This window comes from Numida meleagris, chromosome 1 (genome assembly GCF_002078875.1).
Source record: "Numida meleagris isolate 19003 breed g44 Domestic line chromosome 1, NumMel1.0, whole genome shotgun sequence".
NCBI classification, from domain to species: domain Eukaryota; kingdom Metazoa; phylum Chordata; class Aves; order Galliformes; family Numididae; genus Numida; species Numida meleagris.
Window position 1 is genome coordinate 191,675,324 of NC_034409.1, and position 25,790 is coordinate 191,701,113.

Genomic DNA, 25,790 nt, shown 5'->3' on the forward strand with positions numbered 1-25,790 from the left:
TCTAAAAAAAAAAAATGAAAGAAAATAATTAGGGACAAATTCCATGCACCGGTGGTGGCAGAAATTCATAAAAACTGTCCAACAAAACACATTTGTGAGCTCTACGGATTTTTTTTCCCCTATAACATGTGCTTCTCTTTCCTAGTGTCAACCTTCTGATGGGGTAATTAATACCAGCGGAATGAGGAGTTCTCTCTTGCCAGGACAAAACACTGCTACAGCGACAGGGTTGGTGTTTAGATTTTTTTTTTCCTTGAACAGCGACGTGTATTTTGCATGCTATCAATATTCCGTTACCTGGCTTGCTGGCTGTTTCTCTGAAGAGGCAGGTAGCTGCATTTGACTCTGGGGGGGTTGGGGTTGCATGTAGATTTTTTGTGCCGTTGGTGCCTGTTGCAGTTTGGGCAGCTGCTGCGTGGTTTTTACTGCAAGCACCTGTACTACAGTTTGCTGTGGCTGCGCCACTAAGGTAGGGAGCTGCCTTTCTTTGGCCATCATGTGGTGTGGGGGGTGCTGTGCATCTGGTTTGGTCTGTGCTTGCTCTTGCTGCAGGGGGGTTAGCTTTTGATGCCTTATAGAAAGCTGGGGCATTTGTGGGAGTTTGTGCTGGATTTGGTCGGCCTGCAGGTGGATTGTCTGCTTCTGCTTAGTCTGGAAACATTGCAGAGTTTTCACTTGCAGTTGAGTCTGTTCCAGCTGCGGCTGACTCAGTTTTTGCTGTTTTTGTGCCTGCGATTGTGTCAGGGCAGATCTGTAGAACAGGCCAGTCTGAGGATCTAAGGTGTCCATCTCTTCCACTTCTCCTTCCTCGGTTCCAAGCTGTTCACTGTGTTTGGTGAACGCAGTGTGACTGCTTAAGGCCTTAGGAAGAAGAAGTTGGACCAAGTTAGCAAGAAGAAATCTAATTTATAAGAAAACATAACCTAAACATAATTTTTGATGCTTCAATCTTTCTACAACTGATTTTACTATTACTGACTCCCACCTCATGTATACCCTTACACAGAATTCATGATACCTATGCAATTAATACTAGTGTTTCCACGTAGAAATGTGGCAAGTCCCCATGCGAGAACATTAACTGTGTTAGGTGCTCTTCAGTGGAGAATATGCAGCCCTGGCTCACGTCACACTAGGGTTCAAAACCATTAAACCAGTATGGCAGATAGATATGAGAGAGTAGGGATTAAGAGGTGGTTCAATCACTAGCTTCTCATTAAAACCAGAGTCCATCTACACAACTTCTTATTATGCCTCCTGAAAGCCTAGTCATCCTCTCCATGGTTTCTGCTGCAGCTCCCAGAGATGCCCAGAGAGGTGGTGGTGCCCCAACCCTGGAGATGTTCAATGTCAGGTTGGACAGGGCTCTGAGCACCTGATGGAGCTGTGGGTGTCCCTGTTCAGTGCAGGGGAATTGGACCAGATGGCCTTTCAAGGTCCCTTCCAACCCAAACAATTCCACGGCTCTATAGTTCTCCATACCTACTATCCATCTCATGTCAGCGCAGATCCTCTCTTTTCCTTTCTTTGTCAAAATTTTACTACACTTTTTCTTGGGCGTTGCATGGAAGTTGGTTGTTTTTTTTTTTTGAGGGAGCAAGAGATCTATGTTACTACACTTTGTATATCGTGGTATAAGCATACTATTAAGTGACTTCAGCAGGATGAAGCAGCCTACTCAAACATCAGTGAAAATATGCTCCTTGCAGTGATTTATAATCCTAACACAGCACTGCCCTGTTCCACAGCTGAGGTTGCTGATTCTTCTACACTACTGCCAATATAATCTGGAATGCTGACCCCTACAACACAACAATATAGAAAAAAGCACCTTGTTGATCTCAAGATGACACGTAGACAGCAAGAAGTAATCTAAGAATGACTTCTCCGTAGTGGCTGTGAATACCTCTTTTAACACTCTCAAGCCTTCTTTTTTATCCCACCATCCTCCCCCATCAAAACAGGCAGCGTTGAACTAAGTTACTCATTTGCCCTCGCACTTAGCATTTCCAGGGACAGCAACACACTCATTCAGAACAAACCCTGCTCCTGCATCATTCACATAACCTACTGCTGTTTTTACAGACTGTTTGCAAAAGAAAGGGTACAACCTGCTGCATGATATGGGTAATTGCGCCTGTGGAGGATGCGGGGATAGATTTCACCACAACAGAAGTCTGCGTTGCTGTCTGTGACTGAGCCACGTGCTGCAGCAGAGTCCTCTGGGGCTGGGATGACTGCTGGTGGGGTTGGGACCGATGACTAACTGAAAGTAAAGAGGTCAGTGGCACTTCTCCAGAACTAACTGCAGTAACTTCAACTGTTTGCATTTATCCTTCAGCTGAAAGCATGAGCGAAATAAAGAGCTGAGCACGAAATATATTTTAGTGTATGATAGCTTCAACTTTTAAGTGCAGATCTATTCTGAGAAGCCTCTTAAAATAGCATCTCACGGGCTTTGCTTTTGCCAGTGATTCCTAAGTCATCACGATGGGTCCAGAGCTCCTCTAGTCTCCTTTTCCCAACACACCAACTTTGCAAAGAGAATGTATACTCTGTATTCAGCTGGGTTCTTTTTATATAACCCACACAACAACATAGAGCACAAATTATTCTGTCGCCTTTACAGGTGCCAAAAGCACCTGCACAACTGACTGCAATTAAGAACAACAACCCCTGCACACTGAATTTCTATCACTGTTAAATCACAGGAAATACTCTCTTGAGCACAAGCTAAATTTGCAAGATTAGCAATCTGAAAATGCTCAGGTATTACGAAAACAAGCAAAGTTGATCAGAAACCACAGACAAAAATTAGAGACCTTGTCATGGGTCTGCTAGAACAGACACAATCGTAAGTTACAGAGCAATGGTTAGGGCTCCATAATAAAACAGTGGATTGACAGAGAAATGATCCCCTTGGCAATTAAAAAAATAAAAAAAAAATCAATTATTCTATATTGCAGTCACTGATAGGACATAAATCCAAATTATATGCCTATCCATACCAACACGTAAATATTTGCTTTCATTAACTTTTTGGCCATACAGTACAGAATAACTGAAGGAGAAAAAGCAAAGTTTGCATTCAGTTACACTCTAACTGGAAGTTAAAAAGACACCAGTGACCTTGCTGAAAGTTAGAAGGAAGGTCAAATTTTGAATTAATACGACAGTTTAACTTCCCCATTCTGGGAAATGAGTTGGATGATATCAATACCAGCTTGCATGCTGTGCTAGATCCATCATGGATATCCCCCAACAGTTCCTGCACAATTCAAAGCTTCATTTAAAAGTAAAGTTTCTAACCTATGTGGTTGTGTAGATATTCTTCCGAATGTGAACCAAGACAGTGTTGTCTTCCTGAGTCTGCAGACAGACAAAAAACGGTGACACTAAGATGTGTGAACTGCTCCCTTCTCCTCACCAGGAAGTACACTTTGAATCCCAGCTCCCATATGAATCAAAGAGCACCTCATCCTTTGCTCAAAGCACATGCAGGAGGTCCCACAATAAATTATAGCTTGGAGACTATCTTACTACTGAATTTTTCTGGCAGAAAATACCACCTGTATGGATTGTGATGAATCCAGTGAAGCACAAACTAAAACAAAAGGACAGTCTGAATTACCTGCATTCCCTGGCAGTATTCAGTTAAACTGGGTGAGGGGAAAGGGACAAGAACGTAAGAGCAAAATTAACTGTTGTAGCAGAGACTGCTGTCAGTCCTGGCAGATTCGTGTAATCATCTCAAGCTTTACCAAAAAACACTGTTTTAGGCATTAATCGTTCAAGGAAACTTTCAGCTTTTGTACTCCACGAGACTTCTAAGTCACAGAGAAGTCTCTACAGAGATAACTGACTTCCCCTTCTCTCCCCCCAGCACTCAAAGGGCGCTAGTTTCCATCAGCTTTTACAGAAAGACCCAGCAACAAGTGGAACTCTGAATACAAACACAATGCATGGTATCGGTGTCAGAGAACATGACTGAGTTGGAGAGCAGTTTAACGCTATTTATTGTTCTTCGGAGCTCGATTTAAAAGGGATCCAAGGGAGCACGACTCAAACATTCAAAACCATAGCCAGATACAGCAAGTGTTATTTAAGAGTAACAATGAGCCCTTCCACCCCCAGTATCACACAGCTTAAATTTAGACCATAGAAGGGATGGAAGCAAGGGAGGGAGTGCAGGACAGGAAAACGAAAAATAAAAAGAAATTAGATTGAACATTTAACGGTACAAACACTGAAGTTACAGATACATACTTATTTCACTTCCTCAGTGCATATTTTGAACACATTCTTGTTTTCATTTTCCAAATAAAGAAAGTAGGCAGACCAACAACGTGGACTTAAGCCATTAAATCAGGAAACAAATAATTTGATCCTCTTGTGTGGAGGTGGCTCATAAGTAGGATTCTAGGGGTGGCAGAGAGCATCCAGAGAGACATGGCATAATTAGAGAGCTGCCCAGTGGAAGGGAGTCATGGGCTGAGACAAAAAGGGCATCCAGATAGGAGGATTCAAGTGTTAAAAAAAAACAGAAGTTAAGGGTTGTTTCCCAAGTATAATTTCAGTTTAAGTAATTTAAGAAGTGCAAATTTAGCAGTTCAAATCATTCCAGCAGATGAAGGAGCTAGGGACTATGTTAGGAAGCCAAATGCACACCTGGGTGAAAAACATACGTTGTGCTTGTAAGCAAGCAACATTTTGCCAATATGAAGTCAAAAAAAAGTGTAGTTTCTGTAACTTCATTTTCTACTTCTTCCTTTACTCCCTAAGGGCAAGGACAGCCTTTCCTCACCATCTAATCAGAAGACAGAATGTCTGTTCAACTATTACGTCATGAAGCGAGAATCATTTGTTTCAACTAAAAACACTCTCCAGTATGTCCCAGAAAAGCAGATGCATTTTCTGCCCCTCTCTGCATAGAGTCTCAGTAGTAGTGGAAGAAAACATGCCTTCAGAGGAACTCTGAAGAATTACAGTGAAACACAAGTGAAAGAAAACTCCAGCGTAAGAAAACTCCAAAATAAAGTCCCCAGACTTCAATTACGAAACTACAATCAACCGCCTTAGTCACTTACCAGTTGTGATATATTCAGCAACTAATTCTGATTCTACTACAGCAATTGAAGGGCTTTCTGGAGAATGTCTCTTTTCTTGGGTCATCTGTATTGGGACAGCCATTTGGCTCAAGTCAATGGTAGGCTGCCTTGGCTTCGATTCTAACTTTTCCTTCACTGCTTTCAAAGAAAAGAAAAGCAGGATGCATTAAAAAAGATCTCCAATATAAATGCAACAGTTGAATTTAATAGATTTTGTACATTATACAATTGTTTCAAAAGAGCGTTTACGGAGTAAAAAAGAAACAAAAGTAGTTGATTCAAGGTAGGTGCTTTTCAATTACAAAATTTATTATGAATTGCTGCTTAAGCAAGTAGCAGCTGAGTGCTTTAAAGTAATCCTAACCAACCACATGTGTTTCCACACCTGTTGTCTGCTGAAGTTCTAGCAAAGCTTTTATCGTGGAAGTAGCCGACTGAGATTCACTGGATACATCCTGGTAAATTATTGTAGGGCTGGTGTCCACAGCTATTTCATGTTCTGACCAATCCTGACTTCTTGAAGCAATCACATGGACCACAGGCTGAGAATCTGTTGACACAAACCACAACGCACACGAAGTCATCATGGAAATAAGGGGGTTGGAGGTCTCCTGTCCAAAATCTTGCTTGAAGCAACAGCTTGGTTCAAAATTAATCTACATTAGCCATTATTCTTTAGTTCTGAACTTTGACAAAGATGCAAAGTCTCATACTGCAATGCCTTTGTTTAGTTTTTAATTACAAGTGATTCAAAGTAAAACACAATTGATGTTATCAAGTTACCAAGATCTTATTTCTTAGTTCTTTATCAAAGCTTCAATAAATCAAAGTTCAGCATGTCTCTTTGTATGCTGAATTCACCCCAAAGGTTTTAGCAGTTTGGATTACCAACGTGCATTCAGCATTCTGAATTTGCACTACCTACTTTTTGTTAAGTTTCTGAATCTTCAATTCTTTTCTTTTCTTTAAACTGTATTGAAAATGACAGAGAATGACCTCTTCTGTACAATACCACGACTGATTGATAAATGTGTTTTACTGAGAGACATTTACTCTTATTTAATGCAGTGATACACTCTATGGTCACTTCAGACAAAAAGTTGAGTGTTAGCTAATAAATTAATGTATTTATAAAGTATTTATCCTCTTCTTTCACATGAGAAGCTGCATCTGTATCAGAGCTTGAAGCTGTGGTGGCTGTACTCTCTCTACAACCAGTGTAAGAGCAAGTCAGAACCCTGCAAGGAAATATTATCTCTACTTTTAACAAAGAATAATGATGTATCTATTAAACAGCTCATAGAAAATGAATAAACCCATAAGGGAAGTGACAATGACACACAGTGACAACAGACTGGGTGAAGAACTACGCTGAAGAGATGGAGGGAGTTACATGAAACTAATTAGCACGTTTGGGAGAAACTCCACTCATATTTTAGGGCATACTGGTACATACCTTGGGAGCTCTGAGAGGACTCTGTAGAAGAAGAGCTGCTATCAGTGTAGCTTTGTGGTTCTTCTTTCACTTCTGGGAGAGACGAATTTCCTGTCTCTGCCACCCTTGATGCCTGCTGTAATGTTTCAGTTACCAACTGCCTAGTTTGTTCACTCACAACTGTTGCTTGAAATGTCACTGGCTTTGGTTTTATGAGGACCTAGTTAGAAAGACAGATCGTGTACCGTTAAGAGCACTCACAAAAACAGATCTGAGCAATTAGAGAACAGTGTGCCACTAAAAGAGATCTACGTACAAGACTGAGGGAATATCGATAACTTGCTAAAAGAAGTCTACCTGTAAATTCAGCAACTCTGTTAAACCATGAAGTCCCAGTAAATCGCACTGCACAAGAATGTACTTCTCAGTAATTTTGAGCACTTAACGCAATAAAGCACTAAGCAGTCATTCTTCACAGCTGGTTACAATGGTGTGGACCAGAGAAAGCTAGGAAAGTGAGCTGGAACATGCACTGCATTGGTAAGGACAAACAACTCTCTTCCTTAGCCCACGATAGTCTTGAATGCTCAAGACACACAAAATATTACACCTGCTATTAGTTCTTTCATATTCATATACAAAAAGCAACCAGATTAAAAGTTGAAACTGGGAGTATCCAGACAAAAGCCAGATTCTCTGTCGACTGCCCTGCCAACAACTCAAGGCTGCAGGGCAAATTTGAAAATACATTAATGATAGAACAACCTCAATAAAAGTCTCACATTTGACACAACCTATACTCAGTCTCCACATCTTTACTTTTAACGATCTAGTCATCAGCTTTAAGACTTAAAAGAGGCCTCCAGAGCCATGTCCAGACATCTTAAGTTTCAGCTATGTAACAGGCTTAATAATTCTTTTCAACTTACTCTATGCCTCCAAGAATAGCTAACAAATGCCAACACTGTGCTCAAGAAGCCAGAATCAAGGCCACCTCATTACCTCCTTAAGTCTCATTCCCCATAGACATATTCTGCATATATTAATCTCACAATAGATGAGGCAACACAGTGAAAAATGATCTATTTCCCATTCAAATTTAGGGGTACATTTCAAAACAGAAATGGGTCCTCACTGTACCTGCGTTTTCCCTTGCTGACCATAAACAATTTTAGTTGGGATGATTTTGGTGGCTGGCTGGACCGTGGACCCTATTCCTTTTGGCTGTGTAACAATCATTTTTGTGATGGGTCTCGTGGCAGTGATGATAGCAGGTTTTGCTCCTGCTGGCACTGCCTGAACAGTTTTCTCCCCCTGTAGAGAAGTCAAAGTTTACAGGTTAACTGAGTGAAGCTCTTCAGAGAGACCCACTTCTCTAAAAGAATACACAGTTATTGGTGAGTGTGTGTACCACAAAGTCAACCTACTGCTGTTAGAACTAGATATATTTAATAGAAAGAATATCAAAGAATTTTAAAAAATACCTATAGCTTTGAATAGAGAAGCTACCAAAATCCTCTTTTCCATTACTTTATCTTTCAAACTGCTCTGAGGGTTGAATAAGGACTAAATGACACTGACAAGTTTCTTCAAGTTGCTCCAAAGAATTCACCTACGTTGGAACATTCCTCAAATCCCTTGCAAAGGTTTTTTTTTAAAGCCTCTTATTTCTATCAACACTAACTTTGGCACAACATCTACAAAACTCGAATTGAGAAACTAAAAATAAATAGATTATATAGATATAAATCTGTGTTATCCTCATGCCCAAGATATTATGTCTATTTTTTTTTAAACTAAAAGTTCATTTATTTTTAAAAATGCATATTCACAGCTGTTCCATGGGAAACATTTGATTTTGAAATATTTCTGACATATAACTAGACTCCTGATAGCTTAAGAACAGCAAGGATAATGAGCATGCTTTTTTAGTTCTGTGCAGTAACAAACTATATGAGGAACTATGTTAGTTGCCAGTTCTCTCAGTATTTCTACACTTTCCCCTCAAGTAGATGGCAATTCCAACAACTGTACTTTTTTTTCCCCCCCAGAAATATCATCACATTCTAGCGTCTCCTACCATCTAACATCGTGAGATTCCTATCTGCATGGAAACATAGCTTTAGACTTTGCTCTTGTTTAAACTAGAAAAGTTGAAATCTTCAAAAACTATTTCCTGAAAGGTTTCAAAAAGATTCCTGCTGAGCTAGACAAGTAAACTTTAAAAGATTACGTAATTAAAGCATTAAATCTCACAGTTCTAGCTAAGAATGAAAAGCACGTTCATCATGTGTGAAGGAAAATCTAGCTGCATCTGGAAACTTGATTCTGTTTTTACTACACGTCATGTTATTCAAGAACTACAGCACTACACAACACTCAGGAACAGGAAATCAAGTGTGGTACCTTTACTGTAAAGGAGCAGCTTATTTCTGCCCAAAAGACACACAGGTGGAAAAGCAAGCTTGTAACGGGTCTAAGGTTCTCATTAGAGCACTAACAGGGTAAGATTCTACTTCTGCTTAATTCTTCAGGATTACAAAACAATTAACTGTGGAAAAAAGGGGCAAATCATCATTTAACTCTGGGAGTTGTTTTAAGGATCTTTAATAACCTGCAAAACATATTTGTTCTTCTAACATCCCTGACGTTAAGGCATGCTGTATCTGCTATGGAGCTCATGCAAAATTTGCTTTTAATTGGGATTTTAGCAGAAAGAGCACAGCAGCTAGCACAACCTGTCATCTGGCCATAGATACTTAGAGTTGAAAAGTCTTACTTACCCCAGCATTCAACAATGTTGTGACAACATTTTTGCCAGGAAGCCCTTGAATTGTAGTTCCTTTTCCAGTAGTCTTTTGCACAACAATCACATTGGGTTTGGATGTCATTGGAATTGTAGTGATTTTGGTTGTAGTTCCTAAATTTTAGTGAGAAAAGAAGGAACGTGAAGTTTATCTCATGTCTATTACCTTTCACTTTAGAGGTTGGCTGCATAGAAATCACTGTATTTGAATTTTACAGCACAACAAAGGCAGCATCTGGAACGGGAATTTATGCCACCCAACTCAGCATATAAAGATCAACAGCTTCCTTTATGCATCTTTCACCTACAGTCAAAACAGGCATGTGCAGGACAAGAGCAATTCATTCTGTATTAGAACAGTCAGCTTCTTCTCATGAATTACAGAGCAAACTAATGCAAGTTTCTCAGGATAATACGCCTAACTCTTCAAAAACTAGAGTTAGGGGAGATAAGGGCAACACTAATTCTCAAGTCAAGGTCCTACCTGCACAGATAAGAGTTAACTTAGATGACTTCAGAACTCACAGATAACTTCATCAGAAGAACCTATGTACCAAGAATAGCTCTCTCTAGCCAAGAGAAAAGCCATCCCTTTCTAGAAGTGAGCTGCTGCATGATAATGATTGAGTTTGAGGTTGAGTTCCTAACTGTTTTTATTTTTATTTATTTCAAAGAGCTGTGTTGGTTATTTCTCTTCGTCTTCCAACATGTAATGAGATCCACTCCCTGCATCAGGTTATCCAACCTGCAGAAACAGGCAATCTTGGACTACCCTTTATAATCTACAAAGGTAGATTATACACACTGATACTTATGTCATTAATGTTATCAGACTGCCATTTCAAGATCTACTCAGCTTTTTCTTTTTTTTTTTTTTTTTTTTACAACCCCTACTAATTTCCCTCTGCAGAAAGTACTACTCAGTCATCATAGCTACAATCCCCAAAATTCCCCTCATTACCTTCTACCACTACTCATGCCTGCAGATGCTTCACTACACATTTCAGATCAATCACTGTACTAATTCTGAGAAAGGGAAGACTTGCTGGGACACAATCATTATTTTCTTAGCTTAGGAAGCCTCTAGCTGGGTGCTCCCCTAGCAGAAAAGAAAATGAAACAGAAAATATTAAATTAAAAAAAAAAAAAAGGGCAGATATCCTTTTTAAACTTGTGTCGTATCAGGACAATTGGTGTAATCCCTATCAGGACCAAGTAAGGGTTTCCCTGCATTAGCTGCTGGCTTAGGAGAACAATAACACTCGCTTTGTTTATAAAGTCAGTCTATCAAGAGATCTCCTCAGGAACTCATCATACCTACAACAGGATAAAGAAGCTATTGTATTAGCCCCAAATCAGATTTTCTAGAATCATTTCTAGAAAATTTGAGAAATTGAGGTATCTCTGCCAGACTACACTCCAGGGTGGCTCTACCACAGTCTCTACTGTGCCTTTTAGTGCCAGGATCTGGTTGGTGATACTTTGAGTCTCTGCTAAGAACCAGCAGCGTAAGCTCTGAGTTATCTAGGGATAAAAGAATCCATACCTTCAACCTGCTATTTATACCTTCCCTTTCAGCTGTTTTCCTTCTGAGTTAACCTCTCCAATACAAGCCCTCAACATTATTTAAGCATGCAACCCACAGAAAAGCCCTGAACAATCAAAGCAAGCATAAGACTTGCTTGTGAATTAAGTTCTCATATAAAAAAAAAAAAACTCAAATGCCTACCAGAAACAATATTACTGCTGATAATCTTGCCTCCCAGCGTAGCCAGTGATTTTGGTACTACTGTAATGATGCTACCACTCGTGGTTTTCACATAAGTTGCAGCCCCTGGAGTTCCAGCCATCCGAGCCCCTATAGAGGGGCTAACTGTTGGCCGTGTGTATGTTGCTTGAGTTCCTGTGTTAAAGAAAATAAAACAAAAACAGAAGTTTGCTGTTAAAACACAATTCACTATTATTTGTATGGTGGGAAAAAAAAAAAAGTTAGGTTAGAAGAAAAGCACTAGATTGTATTTGGAGAGACCCTACACTGCAATTTATTACTACCCTCTGTGAATCTACAGGTAGCTTCTAAACTTGCAGAGCAATATTCAAGTATATGTCATCTTTAAATTAACGTAGAGTTTCGTGAAATATTGTACTATGTGTTCTACAACTGGCATATTTTAATTCATGTCTTTGTCCCCAAGGTTTTACTTTTCAGTAGATGCATAGATCCTACCTGAATGCTTGCCACTTACTCTACTAGATGCCCAATGATTAGTTCTCTGATGAAACTATGAGAATTGATACCTCTTCCTCTTGAAAGAGGCCTATACTCCCACTTTGCCCATGAGACAAATCATTTAAGAACACCAGCAATTACTATCCTTAGAGATATGTTTAGACTCAAGTGTAATTTACAGTGACAATAGAACTGTATAGATTTAGCATTTAGCGAAATCCTATTTTCCTCTACCTACTCAGAACAGAATGAGATGTGGGTACACAGAACAACATGCTCAAAATAATAACAGGAGTCAATAGCTACCCTAAGACCACAACTCTGCTCTGCTTGTACTGCTGCCAGTAATGTGCTACAGACATTAATTGCTAAACATCACAGAGAAAACCAACTTGCTCTACCAAGAAAGCCATACGTTCAAATCTAAGAGAGCAGAACAAGGCTATACGAATTAAAAGAACTGCCAAGCTGTTAATTCCTTTTTATGTTTGTGTGAAGAAGGAGTTAAAGGTTGATTTTTCTAAGATATCATTAACCATTAGCATAAGCTAACACTCCTAACTCATGCTAAAAATCCAGAAAACCAGGATAAAGCTGCTTTGCACATTTTCCTCGTACAAGTTTATAATCTGCACCATCCGCATTATTTCTCATCTTCAATGAATAACACAAATACAATTAGATCTCCAGAAAACAAAAAAAGAAATGGAATTTTAATAATTTTTTTGTAAATTCACTGCAAGACTATGAGCAAGTCATCCATCTTTTAAACTCCACGTGTGTCAAATAGAAATGATGATGACCTACCTGAGGCACCTAAAAAACCCACTAATGTAAATTGTCTAATGTAAGGTGCTACAGAAGTGCAAAGTATCAATGTAAATTCCAAAAAAAAAAAAAGAAATATTTTGAAAGCAACTCAACAGGGATGGAATTTTCATTGTTTTCTGCATTAATGCAAAGAGATCGTAAGAGAAATAAAAAGAGCACTCAGAACTAAAATCCTTATCTAGCATAATTATCCAGGTCTGCGAATGTGATGTTGTGCTCACTGTTTACAAGAGAGAAGTGACTTTTTTTTTTCCCCTAGTAAACCACGTTTTGCTACCTGCATGCCTGGGTTCACCCTCCCTTCCCTTCTCAGAATCATAACTTAACTTACCAGTGGGAGTAGTGACCAGTTTAGTTGTCATGACAGTCCCATTACTGCTAACCACCATAATAGGTGAATTGCTACTGCTGGGCAATGCCGCTGTTACTGGTTTGGGAAGGATTTTACTGAGCTGCACCTGTTGAGTGATTATTTTAACACCTAGGAAAGGAGAAAGGTTACTGTTAAAATACAGGCACGAAAAGTGACTTTCTGAAATGCTTTCTCAGACCGAGCCCTAGTGGGCAGGTAGCCTCACAAGGCTTCTATTCTGAGCTCATATATTCTTGATGGTGAAAATAATTTTCTTTTTTGTTGGGCTGCTTTTTTTTTTTTATTGTTTGTTCATTGTTTTGTGGGTGATCTTTGTTCTTTTTTCCCCACTTTCTTTGCAAATAAGATAGTCATCATCTTTGCTTTCATGTGCCTGTTTCAATTCCTAACGACTCTCGCTGAGTCATGGGATTACATTCCATCACTGGTTTTTAATCTTTTCTGATTCGTGACTCAAAAACTAGAACACATTTCCCAGGCCAACAGGTTACAACCAATACCAAGTTGTTTCATGTACAATGAAGCACCTAAAAAGGAAGTAGTTCTTCAGGAATTTAGCCTGTAAATTTTCATGTCTTCAACAGCCCAGTTGAATTTTATCCATTTTAACACATAAAAAAGCTTCCTGCACAATCAGTACTGAGGGGTATAAGGAACTAACTGTGACACTGGCTACAGAAGGCTGCTTTAAGTAAACTACTGTCTCTTATCATTTATCTTGACGTTGAGTGGAACTGGGCTGAAATAAAATCTGAGTGGAAGTACCAAGGATGGGGACACCTCATTATGGCCACGATTTTGCTCACTTTCACTCAGTTATTGTGGTGGAATGGGACGTGTGCAAGATTCACTTCTCAGTTGCAAACCAAAAGATTACTGTTGTCTGTTCAAAAGTATATCCAGGCTGCTTGCACCTCAGGTGGTCAAGTTCCATGTTGAGATTCCATTGGGTTGGTCAAATACTATGAAACACCTAGCCTGAATTAATCCCACCCGAATGTAGGCATTTGTATTTGTACACAAATGTTTCTAGGCAAGCAATTTTCAGGCCACAAAACATCCTCCAGAGATGTCTGCTTCTTCTACATTGACTATAAGCACAGCACAAAGCCAAGAAAGAAAAACTGATGCCTTCGCATCATCCAGACACAGCAGAGAACAAAAAGCCAAGCCCTCGTGAAAATCAGCTCACATCTGCCAGAGAGAATAGGTATCAAATGGCATTTCCAAAGAAACTTTAACTAAAAAGCACTCTGAGCCCAAAACCATAGTAAAAGGCACAGAGTGAAGCTCTAATTGATGAAATGTTGTTTAGTAATTGGAGGATGGAGGCATCCTATTTGCCTCCATTAGATGGCATTTTTTTTTCCTAGGCAGTGGTGTTGTAATCCAAGAAGTTTATTAAAGCACAGGGGTAGAGTTGTTTGTTTCTTCATCCCATAGCCTGTTTTAATTTTTTTTTAATCTAAATAGTACAAACAAAATAATAATTTTACCAATCACATTATTAATATAAAATATGGATTTTAAAATACTTTGCACTTTCATAGCACTTCTTGTTATAGAATTTGCTAACTTTGCAAGCATTACTTCTTATCACGTCTCACTAAGAACTGTATTTTACAGTAGAGTAAAGTCAAGGAAGAAAGATTATGCAACTTGCCCAAAGTCAACTGAATGAATCTATGTTACAAAAAGAATTCAGATCAACTCCCAGACTCAGATCTAATTGTATTTTTGCTGTGACAAGTACCTCAAAAATAGCTTTCAATATCTGGACCGCAGAAAAGAATTGAAACATGGATTAACTTTTTTCTCCTGTTGATACAGCTGAACATCTCTTGGATCTTCAGAAAACCGGTGTCTTCATGTTTCAACTAAGTTTCTTTTCAAGATAATTACATACCTTTCAATGTCTAATGATAAAACACTTACTCCTAAAGCATGGTTTGCAATACCTGAACCAAACAAGAAGAATGACAGAACCAAATTCTTCAAGAATTGTTAGCTGACAACATCAAATCATCCTTCTCTACTATTTCATTTTGAAATACCGTCCTTAAGCAGTTGTGCTTTCATAGCTCCCTCTCTACATTTGGGACAGAATCCGGCCCTACTTTCTCGAGGTTTAGGGCTAGACCACAGTTGGCAATATGACCCAAGATTAACTCCAACTACCTGATTCCTGTTTGATCTGAATGGTGGGCTTGATGCCAGGTGGAAACTGAGATTGCTGTGGCTGCTGTTGAGCTACAGAAGACTGTGCCAGCTGTTGCTGCTGCTGTTGCTGCTGCTGCTGAGGCTGCTGCTGTGTCTGCTGCTGCTGTTGCTGCTGAGGCTGCTGCTGGGTCTGCTGCATTTGGTGCAGTTGCTGCTTGGGGGACTGCTGATGCTGCTTGGGAAACTGTGCTAAGATCTGCGTTGGATTTCCAACCAAACCTTTTGGGGAAGGTAGTCTGGTAGAGGCTACTTTAATCGCCGATGTGGATACACCTGTGAAAGAGTAAATGGTTTGAGACTCTTAACAGTGCAACATGAAAGAAAAATATGATTTCTTTATATATACTCTTTCATTTCTTTTTTTCCACTCAGAGGGTGGTGAGGCACTGGAACAGGTTGCCCAAGGAGGTTGTGGATGCCCCGTCCCTGGAATTATTCAAGGCCAGGCTGGACGTGGCTCTGGGCAGCCTGGTCTGGTGGTTGGCAACCCTGCAATCAGCAGGGGGTTGAAACTCGATGATCTTTGAGGTCCTGTTCAACCCAGGCCATTCTATGATTCTATGATTTAAACTGCCTCTACAACTGAAAGATGCAAATAAGTACAGAATAGTTAAAAAAAAAAAACATAGCACTTGTGCCAGAAATGCTCTGTTCAGTGTCAAGGGAACTTTATACAGACTTTCAGTGTGACAGTAGAATATCTTCAGTCAGATAACACAAAGACCACAATCCTGGCCTATTTCCTGCACCTTTTGTAGTACAAATAACTTCACAAATCTCTTCAAAGCCAGAACTTTAATCTTCAACAAAGCAAAATATTTATAGCGGAAAAAAAAAAAAAGAAGACTGCAACAAGCTAGGAAGGTGGGAATGACAAATGTCAAATCCATCATTACAAGGCAGTATCCGTTAGTGAACAAAATGCTATCTCACAAAAATGAATCAAGTACTAGTATGTGATTTAGAAAACTGTGGAACACTTCTTTTTTTCTGACGAAAGGTTAAACGATCTTACAAGTAATAAAGTGATGCAGTCAGATAAAATCTTCCGAATACATGGGAGTTTAGGTTATTTCCTTGCACAGCTGGCATAGCTGTCAAAACACTTCCAGCAAATTTGGGCTTTATCTCCAATTCTGTACTGCACACTCATAAGCACCAAAAAAGACAAAGTCCACGTCTCACATTGGCGGTTTTCAACCAAATCCCTGCTGAAGTGGAAGGCTTTAATCTCCTCTCTTACTTTTCTTCTACGATTATAGATAGCAATAATGGTAACAGTCATAACAAGCTACAACTCTGACACAATCTAAATAAGGAAACCTTTTCTCACAGCATCACCTATGAGCTTCTCCCTTTCTCAGTCAGCTGTTCTTGTTCACTGATATCATTTCTGCACAGTGGGAGCCATTATCAGTTTGTCACAACGTTTCACCAATACCTTTGGTAATTACATTGAATCTTTAACCTGCGTAATTTACTTTAGAATTGTAGCTGCCACTTCCAAGATCAAATTCCATTAATAATCCACAGTTCAATATGAAATACTGCTGTAAGCTCTTGTGCTCTTATAGATTACTGATCTAGCTTAAGGACCTGATTAATAGAAGCAATATGGACTGCAGAATACCTCCTGAGCCTTGATTTGGCTGAGCAACTGTTTGTGGAATGGAAAAAAGAATGGAAAATACAGACCAGGAAAAACACTATACAACAATTGTCATTGTCAGGCACAGTAAGTGGTGGTCACTTAGGTGCTTTCATTCACTCACAGCTTCCCACCCAAAGAGTTAGCCAATGGGGGTAGAGTTGAATCAATCATACTAGCAGGCACAGATGGAACTAGAAATCAGCAAATCAGGTGTTTTAAACTCAGGCCCACACAGATCTTAAAATTAAGGACCTGAAAATTAAGCAGTCAATAAATACAAAGATAAAAAGGTATAAACCTTTTTTAGGATACTTTTTAATACTTCAGGAGTATTACAATACTGGATATGTCAAGCATAAGCTTAGTTTACTTGGTTTTAATTTCACATGTTTCTGTAAAGGCATTAAGAGAAGCAATAAACATGACATTCAAATGATATTGGAAATATCCATTCTTCATGAATCAGATAGAGCTCCCTAAAGACATTCATTCTGGGGCTACGTTTTAATGCCAAAAGAAATGTTTTTTCCAAACTAAAAGCTCTGCCACACTGCCTCAGCAGATTCTCTTTAAGAACTGAATTTACACATCAGTGGTTGAAGAGGGAAAGAGCTGTGCCAGCACGAATTCTTCTGGATTAGTTTCATCAGTGCAGTTTTGTTTGTTTGCTTTTTAACATCTCCTCTTTCGAACTCAGCACATGTAAACACAAAGGACATCCCTATGCTATTCTCAAAGCAAAGCCTAATTTATCAGAGGAAAAAGCTCTTACACGTACAACGTCACCGCCATACCTTGTGCTACCGTTGACATGACCACAGATGGTGTTGATGATACGACAGCAGTCACAGCAATAGTACTTGCAGTACAGGAGGGGGTGGAACAGCTACTGCTGCTGGTGCTGCTGCTGACCAAAGAAGACTGAGAAGCAGTAATAACCACCGGTTGTTTCTGAGTAGTGGAGGCGATGACTGACGTCGGAACAAGTTTCGTAACTGCTGCATAGTTGTGGGACTTGGAAAGGATGTTGGGTACAAAAGTTGAGCTTGGAGATGTGGTTACTATTATCACCTGAAAGGAGAAAAAAAAAAAAAAAAAGGAAATTCATGTGTTCTCTGCACTTATAAAGAGCATAAAACTTCAGTAACATACTGGTGTTATGAGCGTTTAGTTCTGGAATGCATGTTCATCAAGACCATTTGAGAGCGTCAATCATGTTTGCTGACAATTAAAAATTTCCCTTAGTTAGAAAAAATGGTTATAAACATTTCCTTAGAAAGTTTTTTTTTTTTGTAAAGATAATTCTATTTTGATAGCAACTGCTTGTTTGAAGGCAAACAGACAGGAATTAAGTCCTTGGGTTCAGTTAACCAATCCAGGAAGCCCGAAGCCCATTTTGAACAAAATAGCAGGGAGTTCAAGCAAGTTTTAAACACCATTCTCCCTCATCTAGCACAAATATCAAGAAATGGCAATGAAGAGAATAAAGAAGCGTATTTTTCTCTTCAACAACTAACAGCTGCTGAGTCAGTCATGGGAAATATTTTTGATTCACAAGGATGTAAGCAATCAATATTTCATCAGTGAAAAAACCTGTTCTAGGTTCAGAAACAATTTCTGTTTTAATTAAGTTTTTTCAGTAGCAAGAAATTCTTTCATATCTGTCTGAAAACCATCTGTCTGAAGACAGTAAGCATTACCCCTAGCATGAGCTTTACTGACAACCCCATGATCTGATTTGACATTGATATACACAGAAAGAGGTCTGTCCTTATGCAACTGACCTAGAAAACCACCCATCTCTTACATTTTTAACATGGGAACTACTTATGTAAGGAGGTTTGTGTTATTCTGTTTACTCCTACCTCCTTGTATTTACAAACACACAGTTGAAATGCAAACACACAGGACAGAAATGCAACGCGTTCGGTTTGCCATGCAAGAACTTCAAGTAATGGTTTCAATAATCCAATTATCCCCACATCATTTATTACAAATCTAGAACTTTAAAACTTAGCAATGATTTCACAGAACAAAACCAAATAGAAAAAAAGGTACATAAGGAGGAAATAAAATCTTAGCCGGAACAAATTGAATGTCTTATACTGCTTCCCAACGCTACTGAAATCTTGCTCAGAACTGATGGAATGGATGGAATAAAGACAGCAAATTTCACCACCATGGTTGCCTCTGCTCCTCCTTTCTCCCCACTATGTCTACTTTTATGATCCCTGCTCCTTAACTGGGTTTTTAACATTTTGACCTGAGGAAAACCAGAACTTTACTACCTCCACCAACGACAGCAAGTTAACCACACCTCACCACTACCCAAAGGATAAGTTTTCCCTACCTGCTGCTTTGCCTCCTCATTTCTTGCTCCAGGAAGAACATTTTTGCTGTGCTACCCTTATTTTTATCTTCCACCAAACCCCAATTTAATCAAAACACTCTTCTGAAAGTGCTCCTGGGCTGTGGCCAAATACACATGCTAAACACTACATTAGCCCAATTTTGGTCCTAATCTTGCATGTGAAAAGATCCTATGGTGTGACTCTGGAGTTCAATTTTGCTTAGTAAGTAGTCAGATTGCACCAGAAATAATTCAAGTTTTTGAATATTAAGGCCAGCTCCATTCCATATAGGATAACTAATTTGGGAGCACACAGGACAGGGTGCAAGTAATGACAGAAGATCATTCACGTTAAATTTCCTACGTAACTCCTAGGTCAGTAGGGCAACTTAAGCATCTCAGCTAAGTACAGACATGCAGGATGCATCTGGACATAATTACAACCCCTGAACAGTGTTGCTCTTCATTCAAAGCAAGAAATGAAACCATCAGTTCGAGGTTATCACTTAACACCACTTAGTTTAATCATGCAGGGGAAAAAAATCTTGTCAAGTATTACAGTTCAAAATCAATTGCTGTCCTGTGACTAAGCAGGTTTGGATCTCTATGTTTTGCTGTGTTAATTTCAGAAGAAGAAATGGAATGATGATTAGTGATCTTCCTGTATGAAGTGTAACCAGAAAACAGAATTTTATGATTAAAAAAATTACGAATTTTGAAACTCAGAACAATTATGTTTTTGAAATGCTATATTCTCACACGTCAAAACATTCAGTGGCATGGAGATGTGCCAGGGAGGGTCAGGTGGGGTGTGAGGAAAGGGTTCTGCACCAGAGGGTGCTGGGCATTGAACATGATGCCCAGGACAGTGGTCATGGCCTCAAGTTGCCGGTGCTCAAGGACACAGGGTTTGGGTTTGGGGTGGTCCTCTGTGGAGCCAGGAGCTGGACTCAATGATCCTTGTAGGTCTCTTCCAACTTGGGATATCCTGTGATTCCATGTTAACTTGTCACAGGTACCAGAACCGCACCACATCTTTCTACAGCAGAAAGACTGACTAGTGACCAACAGCAAGTTGCCTTTTTTTGTTTCTGTTATAGTACGATATAAATTCCTTACATCCACTGCAATGAGTCCTATCAGTTCTGTTTTGAGAAACAGCAAAACCCAGTTCCTGAAGAAATAAATGAACCAAACTGCCAGAAGCTGAAGCTAGATTCCTTCTGTGTCCTAGACAGGGGACTTTATAATAGGAAGAGAAGCCAGAAATTGGAGCTGTCACATTATTAGTTGTTACGGCAAGTCTTTCTCCAACCCACTGAAATGTCAAAACAATTCTGAAAGCTGGCATGTAGAAACTGAACATTTCATTCACATCCAAGAACTTCACTCATACTCAGCTGCACTTGTTTAAAACGGTGCAGTTCCAATTTGAGTCTAACAAGTCTGACATTTAATTTAAAACTACTAAGAGGGATTTCCCCCACCAAATTTATCCGGTGACGTATTTTAGTATACCTAAATCCAACAAAAGAGGGCAGTGTGACAAGATCAGACACAAACACTACTACAGCTCTCTAATGAAACAGATGATCTTCCCATCACTGAAGACTAGCAAGAGTTACACTATTGAAACTAAAGACCTGAAATTTCCAGGTCTGAATGAAACGAAGGCACAACTGCAAATAAGATCCTACCAACAGTCCTTTTCCTTTTGAAGGTTTAGTACACTCCAGCTTTAACTACCATGCATACTTAATATAACACTATAGATACTTCGGGCAAAGAACATTCTTCCTGCACAAAAGGTGAGTCTAAGAAGAGCAGCAGGCTAGGTAGGTTAGCCAGGCTCTAAGCTAGCTGTGTATTTGCTGCAGTGAATGCAGGATGTTTTGTTGAATGATGTATGCTCGCTCACAGATTTCTATGCATGTCTTCTGAGGTGAAGATTGATTAAGGACGCTGTCAAAGAACAGTAAATCAAATGAAAACAAAGAACTTGGAAATGGAAAAAGGCCAGAAAGCAAGTTCTTTACTGCACATTACTTCAGTGAAATCGTCCGTGTTTTTAAAGTCGCCAAAACCAGGACATGGGAACTCTGCTAATCCAGAGCGATAAAGCAATTAACAAGACTAAAGAACAAATATCATGTGAAGGTTTGAGTTCAAGTGTCAAACTCTCACAGCTGGAAAAAAAAATGCTTGTTAGTAGCCAGCCTACAATCAGCCTGTCAGTATCAAGGCCAAATTCATTTTTTTTTCTCTCACAACTCTGCTTTAATTAATAACAGCACCAAGAATTACCTTGGTCTGAGGCATTAATCTTTTCTAAACCTTAAGGACAAAAAAAAGCAGATCTGAAATGCATTGTTAAGCATGGGAAAATAGTCATGCAATAGATCAGCCACATAAAATCTGAGTCTAATAAAAAGTTTCAATATGGGTAAACCTTCTCCACATGCTGCATTCTCATGAGACCTAGGCATACTCAGCTGAGATAAGGAAACTGATTCGACCACCATAATGCTGTTAATGTAGAATGAGAAATTGCACACTGGAACTGAAAGGAAAATAAAGCCCTCCCCAGTCTTATAGAAGACTTGCTCCAAGAGCAAGCCTTATAGACCCCCAGAACATAGTCTCTAGTCAAAAGGCACAGCAAGGGAAAGCCCATGCCACCTCTCCTGGAAATCTACTACTGCAAAGAATAATTATAAGTAAGGAAAATAGAAATAAGAAAGATTACCTTTGACCAATAGTTGTTACCATGTGAAGGCTGTTCAGTGGCCTATGTGATCCAGTTCTCAGTGGATCAGTGTCCATATCACAAAACCCAACACCACAAATGGTACTAACTGGCAACCTTGTTGGCAGTCTCACCAGAGAGGCCAAGAATTGAATGAGCATGGAGACTGAATCCCCTCTCATCCCTAGAAGTGGTCCCTTCAGGTCAGGGTTGAGGCACATTGGTGGGGCAGTCTGGGGGAAGCTTGCACTCCCGCTGCCTGTGCTGTACCTGTTCTGTGGATAAAAAGAGGGCTTCAGTCTCCACAGCCGTCAATCCAGGTCCTTTCACACACAGGTGAACTAAATTCATACACGAGTTTGGTTTTCTCTGTTTTAAAGAGGGATTACCTTATCCCAAGCATAATCCTTAAAAAAAAAAAACAACAGCTAGACAGTTCACAGAAAGGAAGAGTCAAACATCACATCTTATTCATTGATAAAACCAAAATAAAAGTAACATTTGGCAGCTCCCCCCACATACCTTCTGTGTTGTTGTGTTTGTTGTCTGTGTTGAGGGCTTAGTGAAGGTTATTTTCACTGGAGACATGTGTGGCGGTAGAGAGTTGGCAATGCTCTGCATTATATTACTCATCTTGGGGCTGCCACTTACAGGCACTGTGATAGTTTTAGTGACAGGAGTCACTGCCTTCGGGACTTCTTTCAGGAGAACAGGGGAAGAACTAGAAGAATTAGTTCGCCGTCTTTTGCGGGGCTTTTCATCATCATCTGAGCAGCTGACACCTGGAAGAGAAGTGGTTTTCTAAATTAATATTTTCCTCCCCCATCTGTGGCACTCAGTGCTTTCTAGAACACTCCAAACTTGCTGAGTCTTGCACACAATTTCTAATAAGAGAAAAAGAAACAGAGAATAAATTATATCTTATGGTCACAACTAACCCAGAACATCACAGATGTTCTTAGTCCTTAATGAAGACCACACTTACGGTGCCAGAAAGCAAAGAAAAAAAACCCCAAACCTTCTTGGCCACTGGGTTACTTCACTCCATTTAAGAGACAGAAAGAATGCAGAGGCAGAGCTGGAGTTTCATTCTGCCTCCAGAAATTTGTCCAATGTGACTGCATGTACATGGTTAGGACAGCATCCGTTTAAAACTTCACACGACACTGCTGTTGTTGGCTGTTCACTGGAAAACTGAAGTTTATTCTCCTGTAGTTTTTCTAGTTTCAACCTCTGCACGCTCTTTTTGTCACAATATGCTTTCTGTTACAGTACCTTTCTCCTCTTCACATCAACATAGCATCTCAAGTTCCACTTTTACTCATAACAAGCTTAAACTGTGACGGTCAAACCTCACTTTGTAAGTTTATGCCTTGTCTGGTGCATGTTGTGCAACAGCAAGGCATCACCTAGCATGCAATTACAGAGAACAAGACAAGTCTGGCCTCAAAGAATTCCATTCATCCCCACAATTGCCTACTGCACAAGTAGAAACAAACTACTGCAATATTCAGCTGAGCAACAGATACTTCGTTCTACAGCATGACCAAGGGATATGAAATTCACATGAAACTTTTCTAAGTAGGCAAGAGGTTCATAAATTGGTATGCAATGCAGAAAGATGCAGTTTAACTACCTTGTAAATCAGTTAGTTACTAGGTAACATGTATGTTTACCAAAATAGCCAGGGATAAATAATAAAAAAAAAAAAAAGATCCACAGAGACAACTCAATGCTCCTCTACAGAACAAGATTGAAGACCTTGTTTTGTATGCCTGTGGCTTATAGACAGAAAACCCAGCCATGGTAAAAAGCAGGCTTGCTGGTAACCCAAGGAAACGTGGTTGGCAATCTCTAATTAGGGTCAGGATCTAACTACGCTCAATCTCTAATTAAAACAACAAAACATTCAGGCGTTCAAAAAGTAAAGATGCAGGAATTGACATGGACAAGAACGCACACAGTGGCACAGCAAATGGTTTCTGAAAGATGACATTCTGTATTAGCCCATAACCAGCTCATTGGCAGGTACACATCAGAGCCATGCAGAAGGAAACTGACCTAGAGAAGAGCTCGCAGCTTCCAAAATTAGTCTTAGCACATTTTAACACCATGATTGAGCGTGGATTTACAAGTCAAGGCTCTAAACAATTCCCCTTATCGCTCTAACAAGCCTAGAGGTGAACCCCATCCCTAAAACACCGTAAATACCTTTTAGGAACAGGCTCTAAGTACTACAAGAAGCACACTTAGTCAACTTGTAACACAAAGGCACATTGAAAGTGGGCAGGAGTTTCAGAATTCAAGTATTCTTCCCAATAAAAAAAAACCAACACACGCATGCAGCCTGCATGTTAGGACACAATTGTTACCTTGGTGCATTACAAAGAAATACCGAAGATAAAAAAAATGTATTTTTAACCATCCTCTTCCACAAAACAACAACAACAAAAGACGGAACAGATTAAGCTAGCTGAATATTATCTCCTCTTATTATGTACAGCTCATTTCATTCCCCATTTTCGCTGCTGGGGTTTTGTAAGAACGTTATTCCTGTAATTTCATGCTAGAAGCTGCACTTGTGCCAAGCGTTCCAGAAGCACTTAGCTCAAAAGTAATGCAGCTCAACTGTAACTCACACATGACAAGCAGAGGACGGAGGGGTTAATGGCTCAATCAGACTGTGACTTGGGTGAGGTCACAACAGATCAGTGGCAAAGTCAGGACTATAACTCAGCCCGCCCAAGTTTACTCTGATTCAAGTTTGTTAAAACTGCTGTGACTGATGCAATAACATTCTGAAAGACGGACGATTCTTTTAAGAGACAGAACAAAACAAAGCAAGTGACAAGGAGAAGAAAAAAAAAAATCTAAGAGTGGTTGGAATAAAAATGAGAACCTATCATCCCTCTATTGTGTGTCTAGATGGTTTTCTACTCATTACCATGTAATAATTCAGTAAGCGTAAACTAAATTTTTAAGAGGTTAAGAACATTTTCCTCTCAATCTTTAAACTAAAGCTGAGTGATTAGTGCAATAAATCAGAAAAATGGAAATAAACCTTAATATGATGGGTTTTGTGGGTTGATACAATCAATATTGATGATTGTTTGCAGGTAACAATGCATTTATGTACAATTTGATGCTTCTGGCTGGCAGATGTTACACAAACGTGTAGGTATTGCATTAAGATCAATTTTCAAAATGTTAGTTATCCATAACAAGAATAAAAATAGCAAACTGCACTTCTGAACTACTTTATTAATCTTTATTTGTCACCTGCATTTTGATAGGCATCAAAATTCAAATAAGATCCATATAAAGCATTTTTAATTTCACATAAAAACAAGCCTGGATGATTTGGACATATTTATGAGGACATAATCTGCTTTTGGAACGAGCTCATTTATTAGCCAAGAAAGAACAAAAAAACAAAAACATGAAGAACGACTGCTTCTAGACATCGTGCGCTGCATTTCCAACTTAAATACGTGAAGATGGGTATCTGTTGAGATCTCATATCCAATGGGATTTTCAAAGTTGCTTAGGTATGCATGCTTCACAAAAAATTCGCTACCAAATGAATCACAAAATTACTAGACATAGTAAACGTTGTAATTTGTTCAAACACTGAGTTACACCTTAGAAGACAGTAAAGAAATCTCTGCATTCTCTCAAGCTTCTATTATTTGAACATAGGATGCCAAAAGCCAAATCCTTAACCAATGCAAGGCTAGTTTAGATCAAATGGGGACCAGCACAGATGTCTGAACAACTCTAACTGAAATCACAGAATCAAAGAATGGTTTGGGTTGGAAGGGACCTTGAAGATCATCTAGTTCCATCCCCCCACACACTACAGGCAAAGATACCTCTCACTAGATGAGGTTGCTCAAAACCCTGTCCAGCCTGATCTTGAAAGAAGGGCACCAAAATATTTCCAAACTAACGTATAGATCAGCTGTGAAAGTGGGAAGGAGAGATCTTCCTAACTCAAATAAGCAACTATATGCAATACTTAAGCAGAACAAGGAAGAGGG

The 25,790-nt window shown here is 39.4% G+C and overlaps 1 protein-coding gene across 1 annotated transcript in view; it reads right to left on the minus strand.

Annotated features, from left to right (window-relative positions):
- Positions 1-25,790, minus strand: part of EMSY (EMSY, BRCA2 interacting transcriptional repressor) — a 39,442-nt gene that overhangs the window by 4,232 nt on the left and 9,420 nt on the right. Inside the window, 13 exon segments of the mRNA XM_021383450.1 lie at positions 298-861; positions 2,112-2,266; positions 3,310-3,369; positions 5,088-5,243; positions 5,494-5,658; positions 6,565-6,763; positions 7,684-7,857; positions 9,327-9,463; positions 11,079-11,252; positions 12,742-12,891; positions 14,962-15,276; positions 17,449-17,725; positions 22,273-22,532. Of these exon segments, the coding sequence (XP_021239125.1) occupies positions 298-861; positions 2,112-2,266; positions 3,310-3,369; positions 5,088-5,243; positions 5,494-5,658; positions 6,565-6,763; positions 7,684-7,857; positions 9,327-9,463; positions 11,079-11,252; positions 12,742-12,891; positions 14,962-15,276; positions 17,449-17,725; positions 22,273-22,532 (2,786 nt within the window).